This window comes from Cyprinus carpio, chromosome A7 (assembly GCF_018340385.1).
Source record: "Cyprinus carpio isolate SPL01 chromosome A7, ASM1834038v1, whole genome shotgun sequence".
Taxonomy (NCBI): Eukaryota; Metazoa; Chordata; class Actinopteri; order Cypriniformes; family Cyprinidae; genus Cyprinus; species Cyprinus carpio.
The window spans coordinates 40,669,971-40,687,662 of NC_056578.1; the positions used below are offsets into that span (position 1 = coordinate 40,669,971).

Below are 17,692 nucleotides of genomic sequence, written 5' to 3' on the forward strand. Positions count from 1 at the left end.
ATGTGAGATGATTTACAGGTATAGGTGGTGTGCGGTTTTTTTAATGTTTACTTTTTTTTTTTTTTTTAAGTTAATGCTCATATTACTTATGCATTGTGGCGATTGAAACAGTTCAAACATTTGGCTCTATTAACTTTGACTGTAAGTGCCTTACTGTAATTTCAGTTTTTCCTTTTTTTAAAGAAAGGGAGGAAAGAGTCAAAATAAATTTTAATGGTAAACCTTATTGTCATAAATGTTGTCAGTTGAATCTGAAATATGTCTTTATTCACATTAAAGATAATGCTAAAACACATTTCTGGATTGCTGTGGATGAAGGGTTGATTTTGATGGGGCTTTTGGGGGTAAAACATTGAGAAATGCTGCTTTAAGTGGACAAATAGTGCTGAAGGCAAACAAGACTTTTGCCTGAACTGGATGGTAACGTGTGTGTGTGTGTGTGTATGTGTATGTGTGTTAGGTTTGAGTGGTGTGCAAGGCCTAAGAAAGCAGGTGCAGTGCCGCTGGAGTGTTATAACCGGATTTCAGGAGTTCTCTTCACCAACGACCGATTCCAAGTCAGTACCAACAAACTTACCTTCATGGACCTGGAGCTTCAACTCCGTGACATCAACATCAATTTTACCAGAGTGAACAATGGCCAGGTATAGAAACACACTCCTGAACTCTAAAAGACATGTTTTAACATGATTAAAGGCCCAGTTCACACAGTCTGTGCTGTTTCATCCAGGGGCTGCGGGTGAATATTCAGAGGGATTTTACTAACTGGTTAAAAGAATGTAATGAGCGCTTCGATAAGCAGGTATGTGTAAGGCCAGGGAAGCAAACGTAGGTGTAACTGCACAATCAGTGCAAGTGAGCGCTTTTGCATGTATAAATCTTAAATATTTGGCTAGGAAAATCCCTCAAATCAAAGGCATTGCATTTATTGTGACAGATGAAAGCGTTAAATATTAAACATTTAAAAAAAATTGGCTTTATAAGTCAATAGAATTGCTGTTTTTTTTATTATTGTTATTATTATACTGAATATAAGTATATCACTGGCCTAAAGTCCACAGCAATCAATTTTGTAGCTCTGTTGCCAGCAAATAAAAAAAAAACAAAGTTTTGAAGCTTCCATAGTTATAACAAAAAATTATTATATTCACTCACTTCAGTATTATATCATGCTATTCTGGTTAGACATTAAGATGGCAATAACTAATTTTTTGTGCCTGTTTGCAGGTGATGTTTCAGGGATTTAAGGGTTCAACGACGCGTACAGATGTGGCCACCAAACGGCTTCAGTCACCCTGGGCTATATTCCAAACCATTAAGTGGGACGGCAAGACTTATAAGAAAGGACAATGTGTGAGATTGAGTAGTTTTCATATTATCACACGAAGTAATAGACAACACCAGTTTACGGGAGTCGTAGAAAATAACTGATTACTTTTGCATTATAACTGAATGTGGATTATTTAAAGAAGATTATAGTTAGCAAAATGAAGCTGAACATTCTGTAAGTGGGGTGATTCCACAATATTTTTCCAGTTGTTGTAAAGCCTCATACAGACTATATAAATGTGTAATTAATATCTTTAGTTGTGTCAAAAAAAGTTTTTAAACATGAAAATGAATATGAATCAGGTCATTTATTAAATTATGAAACACAGATTGTAATTCTAGTAATCTCAAATATTTTCTTTTACACTTTTAGGTGAAGTCGGTAAAGACGAGCCCTGTATTCGTTGGCTCTATAGTTAATTTCTTGCTCTACGGAGAGCATGATAAAGACGTGTACGCCACAGGAGGATATGTCCAGATTGTTCTGGTGAGGATGATCCTGCTCACTCGTCCATTTACTCTGTATGGATACAGTCTGGTCACGTGTTTTTCCTCCGCCTCTGAGTTTGGTTGAATGTAGGGATGCACCGATATTAACATTTTGGCCGATACCGGTAACTGATAATTCTTTGTATTTGAAAGCCGATAACCAATATGTTGGTCTAAATACAAATGTTTTGATAATTTTTGAGAGCCTGATAACAAAAAACAAACTATTAATAGCCATATCCCAACCGATATGAACATTTGGCCGATACCGATAACTGATAATTCTTTGTATTTCGATAACTGATAATTCTTTGTATATCCCAACCGATATGAACATTTGGCCGATACCGATAACTGATAATTCTTTGTATTTGGATAATATTTTTGAGAGCCTGATTACAAAAAACAAAAAAAACACAACTATTAATTTTGCCATTCTTTGTATTTCCCAACCCGATATTTTTTAGATACATTTGAGGCCGATACCGTTAACTGATACCGATATTAACATTTTGGCCTTACCGGTGTAATTTGTATTTGAAAGCCGATAACCAATATGTTGGTCTAAATACAAATCTTTAGATAATTTTTGAGAGCCTGATTACAAAAACAAACCATTAATAGCCATGTCTTAAGCACTTCTACATGAGTCAAACATGTCCAGTACAGTAGCCTAGTTTTATAATTAATTTTAGACTCCTGTTGGGCCATTGAATGACAACTTTCTTAATCAAAAAAGAAAAGTTAAAAATCATTATTATATTCTCATTATCATTTTATATAGCCAATATGACAGATTATTGCCATGCACATGTTGCACTTAACTGTATTTTCCTTTCGAAATGATTGCAATCATATTTCAAGCAATTCTAAACCTTAATGGTGAACAGTTTGCATCTGAAGTGTTTCAGCTGAGGGAAATAATCCATTATTAATCGGCTTTAATATATCAGCCAAATTTTCTTAGCGGGTTGATAATGATAACATTAACAGTTGCGGCTTTTTACTTTGGTATACGTCTCTGTGATGTGTTTTCCTAGGAACCGAAGGAGTTATTTAATGAGATTAGGATCATTCCCATCTCTAAGATCGACAGGCTGGCCGTGCCCGCAGCCATTAACAAGAAAATCGAAGATGAGCTCGCAAAGTAAGACCTGCTGCTGTATTCTGCATTTCACCTCAACAGTAAAGGGAATTAAAGAGCATCTGCTCTGAGTTTGGGTTGCTTTATTGTGCATTTGGAAACACAGACCATCACCTCATACTGGTAATGAGAAGCACTTATCAACAAAAGAGGATCTTTAAGGGCTACCTGTGGTTTTCATCAAAATAAAAGTTTGATGCTTTAACATTTGAGAATGAAGAAATGAAGACAGCCGTAAATATCAATATTGTAATTTTACCTTTGTAATGTACAATAAAATTATTATCTTATGTTTTACTTGATTATTAGTTATATATATCAAGGCTGCATTTATTTGGTCAAAAATACAGAAAAAAACTGCAATATTGTGAAATATTATTACAATTTAAAATGTGTTCTATTTTAATATTTCTATTTTGAATAAATGCTGTTCTCTTTAACTTTTTAATCATCAAAGAAAAAGGTATAACAGGTTCCAAAAAATATTAAGCAGCAAAAACTGTTTCCAACATTGATAATAAATCAGCATATTAGAATAATTTCTGAAGGATCATGTGACATTGATGATTGTAGTGGCTGCATTTATTTGACCAAAAATACAGAAAAAACTAAATTATATTTTAAAGTATATTAAAATAGAAAACAGTTATTTTAAATTGCAATAATATTTCACAATTTTAATGCTTTTTTTCTGTATTTTTGATTAAATAAATGCAGCCTTGATGAGCGTAGCATTTCATAGTTTTATAGTCTAATTTGAAGTAAACTGCATAGTTAACTGTAATTGAATGATACTATAATAAAAAAATATAATTTGGGCCAAATTGTGCACCCATACAAGCAAACACAGCAAGCCTAGATTTTTGTTTCCCTCGCTTTCACAATTTTTATTAGAAAAAAAAAAATGCAATTAGTTTTTTTTTTCTCCAAATCTTGTAGCCCTAGATTATTCTGTTCTTTTTTTCTTTTTTTTATTATTTTCTTGTCATCAGACTTCCAGACCAGCTGAGGGTTACGTGGCCTGAGGGAAATGCTTGGGCTGAAAATGATGTTCGTCCCGCCGGCACAGTCATGGGTAAACAAACTGACACACATACAAACACTTTGCAGTGCAAAACTTACAGTATGCATTGGCCGACGATATTATTACATGATTTAAAAAGCCCATAATATGCTTTCACCAAAAACAGCTCCTGCACCTAATCCTGCACTACAGACCTGTATAGAAATTGACTTGACTTTGAGTTTTTAGTATAAATCTGTTCTTGTTCAGGTCCGATTAGAGTGGAGATTTTGAACAAAAAAGGAGAATCAGTGTCTCGGCTGCCCGTGGTTGGCGCTGCTAAGAAACTGGTGATTGAGCTGAAAGTCATCTGGCACTGTGAGTTGCATTTACTGCATTATTGTTTGTAGTCAGGGCATGTAATTTTATCATGTTTTTTTTGTATGCCCTGTTTATGTTTTGTATGCATATGTATATTTATACATGCAACGACATGCCGATTGTTCATATATATTTTTGTAATGTTTATGCACAGTATGCTTGTGACGTACAGTATTTTTTTATCCATTTCCTCCTTCAGCTCCTAAAGGAAATGTCCAGACGAACTCCTACATTGCTGCTTATTCAGCCAAGTGGGAATACTGGTTCAAGCCCATGGGTAAAAATCAGCGAATCATCACGTGTTCATATTCGATTCCATTCATTCACCGTATTTATGCCCATCAACAGGGCAAAGTAATGCTGGTGATAACAAAAGCATATGAATGGAGATATCAAGAAAAAAAGATGAATATTGGATTTGATCCATACCAGGACATTTATATGTATTTAATCCACAGTCTCTCTCCATTTATAGCATTGTATGCAGAGAGAGGCAGGGTAACACTGTATTTTAAGGTGTCCTTGTTACATGTTACATGTACTTACTATTATAATGACTATTATTATTTATGCATAATTACTTGCAAGTAACCCTAAACCAAACTCTAATCCTATCCCTAACCATATAGTAAGTACATGTAGTTAATTAATATTACTCAGAACTTGTATGTATAAATACACTGTAAAAAGGACCCCTTAAAATAAAGAGTAACCAGAGGCAGATATGCATTAAATATATAAATGAATCTAGAAATTCACTGCTATTACTTTGCACCGCTTATGGTCATAAAGATGGCAGATCATTAGGAAAAGTTATTAATTAATATGAACTAACAATAAAAAATACATCTTAAGAATTTATTAATGTGAGTTAATGTCAGTTCTAACTAGGGCTGGGGGGTATGACAGTATATTTCGTTACCGCAGAATACAGTGTCTGTCGTTAGAGATTTTGCTCTGTTTATTCCGCGTTATGCATATATATCTGCGTATAAATATATCAAACATATGCGTGTCCGTATATTGGATCCGTGCAGTCGGTCTTAAAGTGACAGCGGTCTAATTTACATGCTGCTGTCTGTCATTATTAAAGGTCCCCTGAAATGCTTTGAAACACGCAGCATTATTCTGTGTTGACGTCATTTTAACTGAAACAGGAGACAGGGCGGGACATATCAAGCAGCTCCGCCCCCTTTTTAAATAGCCAATAGCGTTCGTTTATACCACGGCTTGGGCCGACCATTCAGAGCCGTTGAGCTCCGTAAAGCCGCATTTGACAGGGTATGACAGCCACAATCACATCAATATTTCTATAAAATATAGCATTCTGTGTAGAATTCAAATAGGTCTGATACGTTCTGTGGTCTGCGTCGACGCTCGCGTGTGATCCGCTCCGTGCTATCGTGCCTCTGGACCGGAGCAGAGTGTGTGCGGTGTGCACTTGACTGAATATCTTTTCGATCTTTAATAAGAATCAGTTCATGTTTGATTGATACAGTGAAGACTGTGCAGTGTTTCATTTATACACTTCATTAAATATTATATATTTCTGTTCTATTGTGTTTGTAATTTGCTTCTTTTTCTTATTTTATAACAAAAATAAAATAAAAATACCTATATAGAGATATATATCGCTATCGTGAAATAAAATTTCTCATACCGTGAAATAAGATTTTGGTCGTATCACCCGACTCTAGTTCCAATATTTACTACTATTCTTAAAATCAAAAGTTGTTTCTGGTATTTAATGTGCCTAAGCTAACATGCTCTAACAATGAACAGTTTTATTTTTATTAACTAACATTAAAAATGATTAATATTGTAATATTGTCATGTATTGTTCATTGTTAGTAATGTATTAACTAACATTATCTAATGGGACCATATTGTAAAGTTTACTGCTATATTTTGTACGTGATTAAAATATGCTTCTTTTAACCCTTTAACTGTCACCCCACATTTTTTACAATAGGCATTAAAGTGCACTATCAAAACTTAAATTGTTGTAATTTATGAACACTTTAGATTATAGACCTAAGGTCTCTTTTTAAAGAAGAAAATTAGCAGATTTAGGCAAAAGTGGAATTATTTCCAAAAATTAAAGTATCAAAAAGTTATGGAAGTTTAAATGTACCGTAAATAAAATGCACTATATTCATTTTATTTTATTTATTATAAATATTTTACATAACAGGTTTTACTCTAAATTGGTCTAAAATTAAAGCCTTGTGTCTAAATAATAATGTTCCAAATTTGAAGTTGATATGAAAAAAATTTAGGTTCCTGTGAGATTTTATTTAGGGCGTCATACCATAAACAGCCACGGGGAGCCATCAAAACTCCTTTGAATTTTGTTTAATGAATTTTTCTCTAGATTTCTCTGTCAATTTTACTTCGATCTCAAAATAACCACCAAATATGTTAAATTAAAATTTAAATGGATAATTTAATATACAGATGTTTGTTTATAATTGATAATTAATGTTTATAATTTAGTCAAATTGTCAGTGTACTCCAAAAGAGTGTCTGTGAACAGTTTTACTCTGTAATCTATCGACAAATTAATTAATTACATCAAAACTACTATATTAAAATGATTTTTCCTGTTGCTTAACTAATAGTATTGCTATCAGTGTTTTGACACATTTTTGTTTGTCTGTTTATATTTATGAAATGAGGACTTACTAGTACAGTTTTTGGGTTTGCTGTACTTCTCATAGAATACTAAATCATTGTGTTCACTTCCAGGGAATTTCAGTAAGCTTGGGAAGTACACACTGCATCTGCAGACCAAGCTGAGTGACAACCCTGGCAGCGAATGGGGTGGAAGAAGACTCCCCAATTACACCCTCAATTTCTCTATTAAAGGTGAAACACACAAACACAGTGGCCCTGTTTACACCTGTGCTGAATGCAGAACCGCATACTACTCTTTTGTTCCTTCAATAGGGGTGAAATGAAGCTCGAAATACGTGAGCAGCGGTATACTGTTATTACTGTTTATGCAAAAAAGCTGCTTTGAAAATCGCAACTATTCATTTAAATTAATAAAAAAAAACGTATAAGAACGAAGCAGTGTTTTTATAGTTAACTAAAACTGCAGAAAACATTTTTGTTATTAGTAATAAAATACACTGTAAACCGTCCATCTTGATAATTTTGTTAATAGTAATAAAACGAACTGAAATAAAACAGGCTATTTTAAGCTAGTTGCCAAAGCAGCATTTCTAATTAAAAAAAAAAAAAAATGAATAAAAACTGTAAAGATATTTAATAAAAATGGCAAAAACAGAACAAATTTACTAAAACCTTAACTACAATTAAAGTAGAAATACAAAGACTGATTCAAAATATGAATAATAACTACAGTAGTGTCTCAGACTTGACTTCTGTCAGATGCCTTGCTAAATTCTCACTTTTTGTCTCCTTTGTTTCTCCAACAGAAGGTGAAGCGGTATCTTTTGTTCTAGGTGACACTTCCTCTCCCGTCCGTGTCGGAGTTCCCTTCAGTATTCCTCTAAATTTTAAGGATGAGTTTGATTATCTCACCCAGCCATCCTTTGACATTAAACCCCAGCTGGAATGTAGGTAGGTCAACGCTCTGTAGAAGTCTACATACTGTAGACATGTCCTAACTTTGTCTGACCATGGATTTAAGGCCTTTCCACCCTTTCCTGTTGTTGGTCATTGCTTTATACTGCTATTAACCAGTGTTTGATGGGTTATGCATGATGCATGATGAGTTAGTTTTTCTTAAGGATTTTTGTCACTATGTGCAGAACAGATGACACTTCTGAAAACAAAGTCCAAAAACAAACCAACAAACTATGAATACAATAGCAAATCTTAAAATAAAATAAATAAGTGAGAAAACAGAATGACAATCAGAACGCAAAGCTTAAGTAATTTTCCTTCTCAACTAAATGCATCTTGATTTAAGAATCTTTAGACATTTGCACTAGAAAACAAGACCAAAATACTGCAGAAGAACATCACTTTTTTTGCAGTGTGATCTGAAAGGAATGCAACACTTTTACACTTGCTGATACTTTAGAGACCATATTGTTGCATTGTTCCATTCAATTTATTCCTTACATTTTCATTGCTTGTTCCTAAAAAGCTTAAAATTTTCCTTCATAAAACCTGCAGAAACAGTGTACCTGAAACAATCTTGAGTTGATTTGAGAGCTTATGAAGATTTTTTTTAAGTCACTGTCTTTATATGTGAGTCACTGAATTATTCACTCAACCAGTTCTTTAATAAACGGGAATGGTGCTACTGCAGTTTGTTTAGATGTACAGCGATTAATTCAGTTGTGGTTTTGTTTGTAACCCTTTTACTGGCAGAGAATCATGTGGCATTTAAATAATTTTGCATAATGTACTCACTTCATATATGTGTGTTAATGTGAGTTTCTGTCTTAGAAAAAAAATTTGTGTGTTTTTCTGATGGTAAAATCTCTCATTAGTTCACTGCAGCTGAGTTATGAGGGGATCACATTTGGGACCACTTGTGTCATCAAAAATGTGAAGGCCATGGGAAAGACCAGTCATCAAAACAAGGTTAGCAGTGTGTTAATAATAATTTTATCACTATGGGAAAAGTTTCACAATAATCACATTTGGTCATGATTCGCAAACGTTGAGTTAAACGGTAATAACTGGAGTCTTTTAATTAATCAAGCATAAGCAATAAGAAGATAAGCACAATAAGGATCAATAAGAAGGTATCTCTGTATGTTAAAGGGTTTTCTGAAATCTATGGTCAGGAATGTATTTGACTGATATGGTGTAAGTGATTGTGTAACCAACACATACTGTATAATGAGAATGATATGTAGGGGTTTTTATGTTTGCATTGACACTGTTAGCACAGAACTTGGATGTGTGTGATATTTTTAGCAGACGTACACAGTAAAGGTGCACATCCCCGGGCTGAAGCAGGACAGCCAGTCTCTTCAAATTGTTCTGCAACCTGGTAAGACGAAGAACACAGAAACTTCAATAGAAAGAGGAAATGTAAAAGCAGCATGTAAAAACCAGATGGCATTTATCTTCCAGGCCCTCCGCACACTCTCGTGGTGCTTCCAGACGTTGATGTGCTCTCTGTTGAGAATCGAACTCCACCAAACTTCAAAGTTGAGATTCACGATGAGTTCCAGAATATCACCACACAGCCTAAACTTATCGTCCGCTGCCAGGTAGCTCTCATCGACAAACAACCACCACGCACTTACTGAATTTTAGTAACTAAATTTAGCAGTTTTATTCAAATGTGACCCTGGAACACAAAACCAGTCTTAAGTCTCTGGGGTATATTTGTAGCAGTAGCCAAAAATACATTGTATGGGTCAAAATTATTGATTTTTCTTTTATGCCAAAGATCATTAGGATGTTAAGTAAAGATCATGTTCCATGAAGATATTTTGTAAATTTCCTACTGTAAATATATCAAGATTTATTTTTTGATTAGTAATATGCATTGCTAAGAACTTCATATGGACAACTTTAAAGGCAATTTTCTCAATATTTAGTTTTTTTTTTTTTTTTTTTGCATCCTCAGATTCCAGATTTTTAAATAGTTGTATCTATCCTAACAAACCACACATCAATGGAAAGCTCATTTATTCAGCTTTCAGATGGTGTATGAATCTCAATTTTGAAATAATTTACCATTATGACTGGTTTTGTGGTCCAAGGTCACATATGGTGTAATTTGGGACATAGAGTTTTGTTTTTATAGAGAGATATTTAAAAAATATATGTTTTAACCTAGGGTTTCCTAAATGAGGGTTCATGAGTGGATGAAATGCCAATTTAAATTGAATTTAAGATGAAAATAAATAAATGCGGTTGCACAGTTTATTGAAATAAAACTAAAATCGTGATGTATCTTAGTGCAGTTTATCAAGTCGAATGCTGCAATTTATTAAAAAATAAGTAAATGGTCTCTAGGGCTGAGCATTAAATTCTCTTGATATAATTTTCCTTGCTAAAATTACTGCAAAAGTGAGATGAATGTTTGATGTCATTTTTATGCTCTGTGCTAATTAGTGATGCACCAAAATGATGGCAACTGAACAGTGATGTTTCTCTGATGTTTCTCTGACCTTGTCAGTGTCTATTTCATGCACACAACATAGATAAACTACTAGAGGTAAACATGTCAGCTGCGTGGACGCTAGTGCTAGATCAAAAATATCGATTTCAAATTTTTAATCAATATTGATATTGATTATTAAATCTCTGTTGATGTGTGAACTGCACTAAACATTATTTGTAGCACCTGCCATCCAATAATTGCAAGCTTTGTGCGTTGTTACTTTTAATATACGAAATAAAGTCTTACCTTTCTGTAAATTTTAGCATATAATACGAATAAATGTGGTTTTGACGCTCTTTAATGTCATGTGACAAAAAAATTAGTTCTGGATCGGCACAACATCTTTTCCTCTTTACTTTTAGTTATAGCACAAAATAAACATGAATGAACATGTCATCACTCAATCGGTGTTTCCACCTTAGAAAAATGTCAAACAATACAAAAGACGTTGTAAACAATATAACCTTACATTTACCTCAGGAAAGCCAGTGTCCTTAAACTCAAAAGTCAGCTATAAATGTTGATAAATACATGTATATTACATATTTATAAAATTTGTCATTATTAATGTTATGTTAGTAGTTGACCAGTTGCATGTTTCATCTCTGCTTGGAAAAAGCTTACTTGATTAAACTTTTGTCAGATTAATCCTATGAAAGACCTTCCATTGAATGGCACAGGACTACAGTTCACCTTCTGATTGGTAAATGTGTGTTTGTAGTTGCTGGGAGCCCCTGATCTGCCTGTGGGTGTTGTGGACTGCAGTAATACCGGCTCTGGAGACCTGCTGACCAAACCACTTCAGCTGAAGACTGTAAACGCTGAACAGATTCTTACTGCCAAGTTCAACATTCTTGTAAGATATTGTACATCGTTTGCTCCTTTTTCAATCAGCTTATTTATAGCCTTCTTGGTACGAGGTCGACCGATTCATCGGTTTTGCCGATTAATCGGTACCGATAGTTGATTGGCGGAGCTATCGGTTATCTGCAAAAATCCATGCCAGTAGTTGCTGGAGTGGCTGAGAAGGGTCCGCTGCCATTATACAGTAAGAGAGCGGCCTCTAGTGGCGGAAATCACTAACAGCACATGTTGTTTGTTTTGACACGTGACACTGTGCCCTGAACAGAGCAGGAAACTTCAAACGCGCATTTAAATGCAGCCGACAGAAAATCCTGCCGTGGAACAGAGCGCCATTCACATAGTTTTCCATTAAAAATTACATTATATTTGTCAGAACAAATCATTGATAATGTACATAATGAATATAAATATTTTGTAATTCCCCTGGGCCATAAATTATGTATTATGCTCTTTCTGTGGCTCTAATACAGTCTGTATGCTTCATATAGAGAGCTGTAATACACTTTCTCTTTCCATTTGCCCTGCTTTTCTAAACCCCAAACTTTAAACTCATTTATGACACATTGTTCATTCTTGAAGCAAACTCTGTTTGGTGATTAATTAAACAGGAATAAATTTTTTTTTTTTTAGACCGCTGCTTGAATTGTAATAATAACGTGACGCGTCTGGTGTGTGACTTCTGCTAGTGAGCAGCGCTTGCACATTTTTGCCCACTGTATTTTATATATATATATATATATATATATATATATATATATATATATATATATATATATATATATATATATATATATATATATATATATATATATGTATGTGTGTGTGTGTGTGTGTGTATACATAAAAAATTTTTTATTTATTTATTTTTGATTAGATCATCATGCAGTGTTTTAAAATAGAAGCAAATAAAGTGTGAGAGTACACATACAATATCAATAATCTATGCATGTAATTTTAATGCTATGGCCTTGTGTACTGTAGATATTTAAAGATGGCCATCTTTAAGCATGACTTTTGAAATTTAATGGTAATACTTAACAGTAAGAGTCTATTTGTAATATTAATGAAAGCTGTAGAAGTATTGTTCCTAGTGTATTCATTTCAACATTTACTCATAGGCTACATTTTTAAATTTTAAATTTTCTTTTTTTTAACATTAGTAAACTATGAAATAACTTTAATGATCAAAATAATAATTAATATTAATATGTTCATTCATTTACAAAGTGTGGTTCAGTACTGCTACTGCTTTTTTAAAAATAATATGTATAATATATTTTAGTTTTCGTTTAGTATCTGTTTGTATTAGTATTTTAAAAACTATCGGTTGATTAATCGGTATCGGCCAGTGTGGCCCAACCAAGCTATCGGTAAAATCCACTATCGGTCGAGCTCTAATCTTGGTAATATATGTATGCTTTTAATATTCAGAAGCATGTTGCTTCATGTGCATTTAATCCAGATACACATTAAATGAAAAATGGATGCACATTATATTTGTGACTTTATCACCATTTGCCGTCATTGTTTTATCAGTATTGTTCGATTTGGATGAAATTGGAAGCAAATAAAACCAGACCGTTTTTAAATAAAAAAGAAAAAAAAAACGACTTTTATACTTTAAATTAAAATTTCAGTGTTAGATTTGTGGTGATAAACTATTTTGTTGGCCACAATAATGTTTGCCAGCTCTTCATTGTCAGTTACAAAATTATCCAACATTGGCGACCATGAAATACAGTTTTTCACATTTTTTGAGAAGAGTGTGTGTTGTTCAATTATTGTTTAAAACAACAGTTTTTTTTTTTTCTTTTCATGTTTGCTATCAAAGTGTGTATAAAATCTAGATAATCTGCATCATGTGCTGTTTGTATAAAGCCACTCAAGAGTAAAATTCAGCATACCTATTTTATAAATGAACAATTCTTCTGTTAATATCTTTTCATTATTTTTTTAATTTTTGGCCTCATGAATGAAATATACATGGTGTATAACTAATAGATGTTAGTGAATCTTTCATAATAGTAAAGTATATGAACGGTTTAATCTGTTAACTGGTTTAGCTGTTTGACTGGATTTCCTCATGATTAAGTGCTTTTTTGCATGTTTTTATGTGCTCGTAGAACCACAGGACAGTGGCGTGTGTGGAACGTAAGCTGCGTGTCTTGCCCAGCTCACAAATATCCCGTTTCGAGGTCTACAGACAGGAAGAGGGCTCTGATGATGTCATGGTGCTGCGAGACGGCAAGCCCATTGATTGGCTGGCAGGAGACACGCTAGGAAACCTGCGCTTCAAACTGTATGATGAGGGCAATAGACTGGTTTCCCTTCAGCCGCAACTCACCAGCAAGATTAAGGTGAGAGTTTGACTGTGTGTGATTCGTTTTCTTTGCGTAGTGTGTCATTCGGGTTTATTTTTTAGTAACTGAATCTGTTTTAATGATTTAATGATGCAGATTTTCCTAATATTCTGAAAGACTTCTGGTGATGTTTTGGGTCAAATTTATGCCGAAATATAGAAAATTCTATATTCTATATTCACAAACTTTCAAGCAGCTCTGTATTTCGTGCACAGTATGGAAATAATATGTGTATTTGTGTGTTTTTTTAGGTGAACTGGACAGCAGAAATAAATGCAGAAGAGCTTTCTCAGGGAATACTGCCACCTTTAAGTGTCCCGTCTCAAGCAAAGAGAGAACATTTCTACAGTGTGTCTTTCAACGACCAGTGCATGGTCAACTTTTCCTTCATTATTGTGTAAGTTACACACAGATCACGTGTATGATCTGTCTTTTGTTATATGCCTAAACAAAAGCATATCTCTGTTTGTGTGTCTGTAAAGGCCTGTTCCAGATGAGCCTGAACGTTTGCGGGTCAACCTCAGCGAGTCTACTGTCAAAATGGGAGAAATTCTGTCAGGAAACATATGTAAGTACCATCTTTAGGTACGTCATAATCAATGTTCCCTCTAAGCATGCGCACTTCTTATGACGCGGTCACTCAGACTAAATAATATGCTGCACGCTGGACAGACGCAAAAATGAACTGGGAAAGCCATTTAAATGAATTCTAGTACCATTGGGTAAATGTGAAATAATTGCAATGCTCAGACCAACAGCTGTAGAGTTAGAACCGGTGAATACACTTTACAGGTTTCATAGAAAGAGAATGGTGTGTCCCAAATCAGATTGGCACAGAACGGTAACAAAACATTTGCAGTTACACACAGGTGTAGTAGTGTGTAAACTCTACTGCATGCATATGTTTAGATAACTATATAGAGTTCACGTTCACGTTTAAAATATTAATTGAAAATATTTGTATATTATATTATCTTATATTATAAATTATTGAAATATTTGAATATTATATTATATTATATTATATTATATTATATTATATTATATTATATTATATTAAATCCTAATAAATAATTGACCTCAAAAAGGGAATTCATAAGCAATAACTGCTTCATTTTTTCATTGTATATTATGTTGTAATATAGTATAATATAGTATAATATAATATAATGGTAACACTTTACAATCATTAGTTAATAATAGTTAACTGTATTAGTTAACATGAATTAAGCATGAAGAATAGTTCTGCAGCATTTATTGATCTTAGTTAATGTTAATTCTTACATTTACAAATACATTATTAAAGTCAAAAATTGTATTTTGTTAACATTAGTTAATGCACTGTGACAGGAACTAACAATGAATAACTGTATTTTCATTAACTAACATTAACAAAGATTAATAAATACTGCAACATGTATTGTTCATTGTTAGTTCATGTTAGTTAATACATTAGGTAATGTTAACAAGTGACACCTTATTGTAAAGTGTTTCCAATATAATATAATATAATATAATATAATATAATAAAATATAATATAATATAATATAATATAATATAAATATAATATAATATAATATAATATAATATAATATAATATAAAGAATTGAACTGTTCTGTGTGAGTTTTTTTTAATGACTTTTTTAAATAGATTTTCTTAAGTAACACAGCACTGTAAAAATGTTTTCTCAGGTAACCTAAAATGTGTATCGTTTAGTTATATTAAGGGTCTAATCAAATATAAATAGCTTAAATGTAAAAGTTAGACACGTTTTTGCGTGTGTGCTAGGGCTGGGCAAATTGGCCGTCGTTTGTAGTATTCATGTAAACACAGTCGGGTATCTGTTAAATAAATGTAAATCCGTATGTGTGTGCGTATATAGGATCTGTGCATTTGGTCTTAAAGTGACAGCAGTCTAATTTACCTGCTGCTGTCTGTCATTATTAATGTTAATCACTCACTGCACTTGACTGAATATCTTTTGGATCTTTAATAAGAATCAGTTCATGTTTGACTGATACAGTGAAGACTGTGCAGTGTTTTATTTATACACTTCATTCAATTTCATATTTATTTGTTCTATTGTTTTTATAATTTGCTTCTTTTTCTTATTTTATAACAAAAATAAAATATCGAGATATATCGTTATTGTGAATAAAATTTCTCATACCGTGAAATAAAGCAATAAGCCCCAAGAAGCCGTGGTTTACAGTGAATTTATAACAGTTAAGGGGTGTTGTTAGGCACGACGCGAAGCTGTTATTAGTGAGCTGGTATAAATTCACTGTAAACCATGGTTTCTTGGGGCATATTGCTTTTATAAAATGGTTATTCCATATACGTAGTAAGGTTTCACAAAATAAAACAGAGCAAATAAAGTGTAATAAAGCAACACACAGAAGTAAACATATTTGTAGAGTATTTTACAGCAGCTCTGAACGTGGCTCAGCCAATCAGAATCAAGGACCAGAACTATCCGCTTTATAATAATGTTTTGGTCATATCGCCCGCCCCTAGTGTGCACTGTGCAGGTCTGGTATAAAGAATGTTTTTGCTCAGGTGGCCGAAATGTGCGCCCTGTAGAGAAAAGTTTTGCTCAGCAAAAAAAACAATTAGAGGGAATATTGGTCATTTGACTTCAAATCAGCGAGTTTTGATTACAAAATTCCCACTTTCCTTTATATGTAATTTCATTGTGTGGTTTCTGTTGAAACTGATTGTGTCACTCCATTTGTAGATCACTCAACAGTTTTGTGTTTGTAAAGAACATTCATTGTTGAACTTGTATTTCTCTTTCAGATGTAGAGGTTGTTGATCAGTATGGGAATAAAACAGACTGTCTGAACGCTGACATTGTGAAGACTATGAGTGTGTCTGCTGATGATCTGGACAAATCAACTCTGGCCATTGAATGGCAGGTAATGTATACACAACCGCAGACAAACAAACGAGCAGTTTTTGATAGGGATGCGCTGATCCGATACTCACGTCGGTATCGGCTCAGATGCTGCCGTTCTTCGCTTGATCGGAGCGCGAGGACTGGAATTGAGAACCACTGAATTAGAGAGATGAAAGTTTTATGTGTGAATTCCCTGCATCTCTACAAACAATGAAGCTGTGTTTGGTTACTTCAAAAACAACGATTTTACCTCGTTGCTAAGAAATGTATTGTAGCTATCAAGTATTTAAGCTGTTTTATTGATAAAAGTCACTAGGCAGCGTTGGCAACAAGCTTCTGTGCTCCTGAATGTTTCTGTGCGTGCGCAGCGCGATCTGCTATCTCCGTGTGTGTGCACTAATATAGAATGATGATTAAACTGACTTGGAACTGCCTACGCATTATACAGTTTTAATGCACACCTTCCAGCCAATCAGGATCGAGTTTTCAGACAGAACATGGTATAAATCTATTTACACGACAGTTCTTTCTGGTTCTCGAATCTGATTGGCTTATAGGTCTTTAAACCCATGAGATTCACCTCTGTTTGCGTCACTTGTATTTCTCACAGTGACCAAATCCACTATAATTTTATAAATAATTACCGTTATGTGTCACAGAATGTAGTTTTAAGAGGTTTTTTTTTAGGTGAGAATGTATATGTTCAGACTTCACGTATGCAATATATCATGTTGCCTCCTTAAAAAGCAGATTATTATGATTTTTTTTTTGCATGTTATTTTTCTTCACAAACGGATAGATCCGGTGGTTTACAGTGAATTTATAACAGCTCACTAATAACAGCTTTGCATCGTGCCTAACAATGCCCCTTAGCTGTTATAAATTCACTGTAAACCACAGCTTCACGGGGCTTATTGCTTTATTATAATAAAGTCGACTGTATTTAGTAGATTGTTAAAGAGTGATTATCAGTTTCACATGCATAGGTATAGAAATTCTACACCGATTTAAAAAAAACAAAACAAAAAAAAACTGTGCTTACAATGTTATGTATTTGTGTTTAATGCCTTATAATGCATGGGCAGAAGTGTACAGTAAGTCTTAGTTATGTATGTGTG

At 33.6% G+C, this 17,692-nt stretch overlaps 1 protein-coding gene across 2 annotated transcripts in view; it reads left to right on the top strand.

Annotated features, from left to right (window-relative positions):
* Nucleotides 1–17,692, top strand: part of LOC109045611 (structural maintenance of chromosomes flexible hinge domain-containing protein 1-like) — a 51,696-nt gene that overhangs the window by 13,969 nt on the left and 20,035 nt on the right. The window contains exons 8-25 of one of the 2 annotated variants that reach the window (XM_042761173.1): nt 461–644; nt 731–802; nt 1,228–1,353; nt 1,703–1,816; nt 2,859–2,965; nt 3,955–4,037; nt 4,236–4,343; nt 4,546–4,623; nt 7,095–7,214; nt 7,790–7,934; nt 8,816–8,909; nt 9,249–9,324; nt 9,408–9,547; nt 11,171–11,305; nt 13,437–13,670; nt 13,925–14,070; nt 14,156–14,241; nt 16,475–16,593. In XM_042761173.1, the coding sequence (XP_042617107.1) occupies nt 461–644; nt 731–802; nt 1,228–1,353; nt 1,703–1,816; nt 2,859–2,965; nt 3,955–4,037; nt 4,236–4,343; nt 4,546–4,623; nt 7,095–7,214; nt 7,790–7,934; nt 8,816–8,909; nt 9,249–9,324; nt 9,408–9,547; nt 11,171–11,305; nt 13,437–13,670; nt 13,925–14,070; nt 14,156–14,241; nt 16,475–16,593 (2,167 nt within the window). The remainder of the gene's footprint in view (nt 1–460; nt 645–730; nt 803–1,227; nt 1,354–1,702; nt 1,817–2,858; nt 2,966–3,954; nt 4,038–4,235; nt 4,344–4,545; nt 4,624–7,094; nt 7,215–7,789; nt 7,935–8,815; nt 8,910–9,248; nt 9,325–9,407; nt 9,548–11,170; nt 11,306–13,436; nt 13,671–13,924; nt 14,071–14,155; nt 14,242–16,474; nt 16,594–17,692) is intronic. The other variant, XM_042761174.1, reaches the window with a different exon arrangement.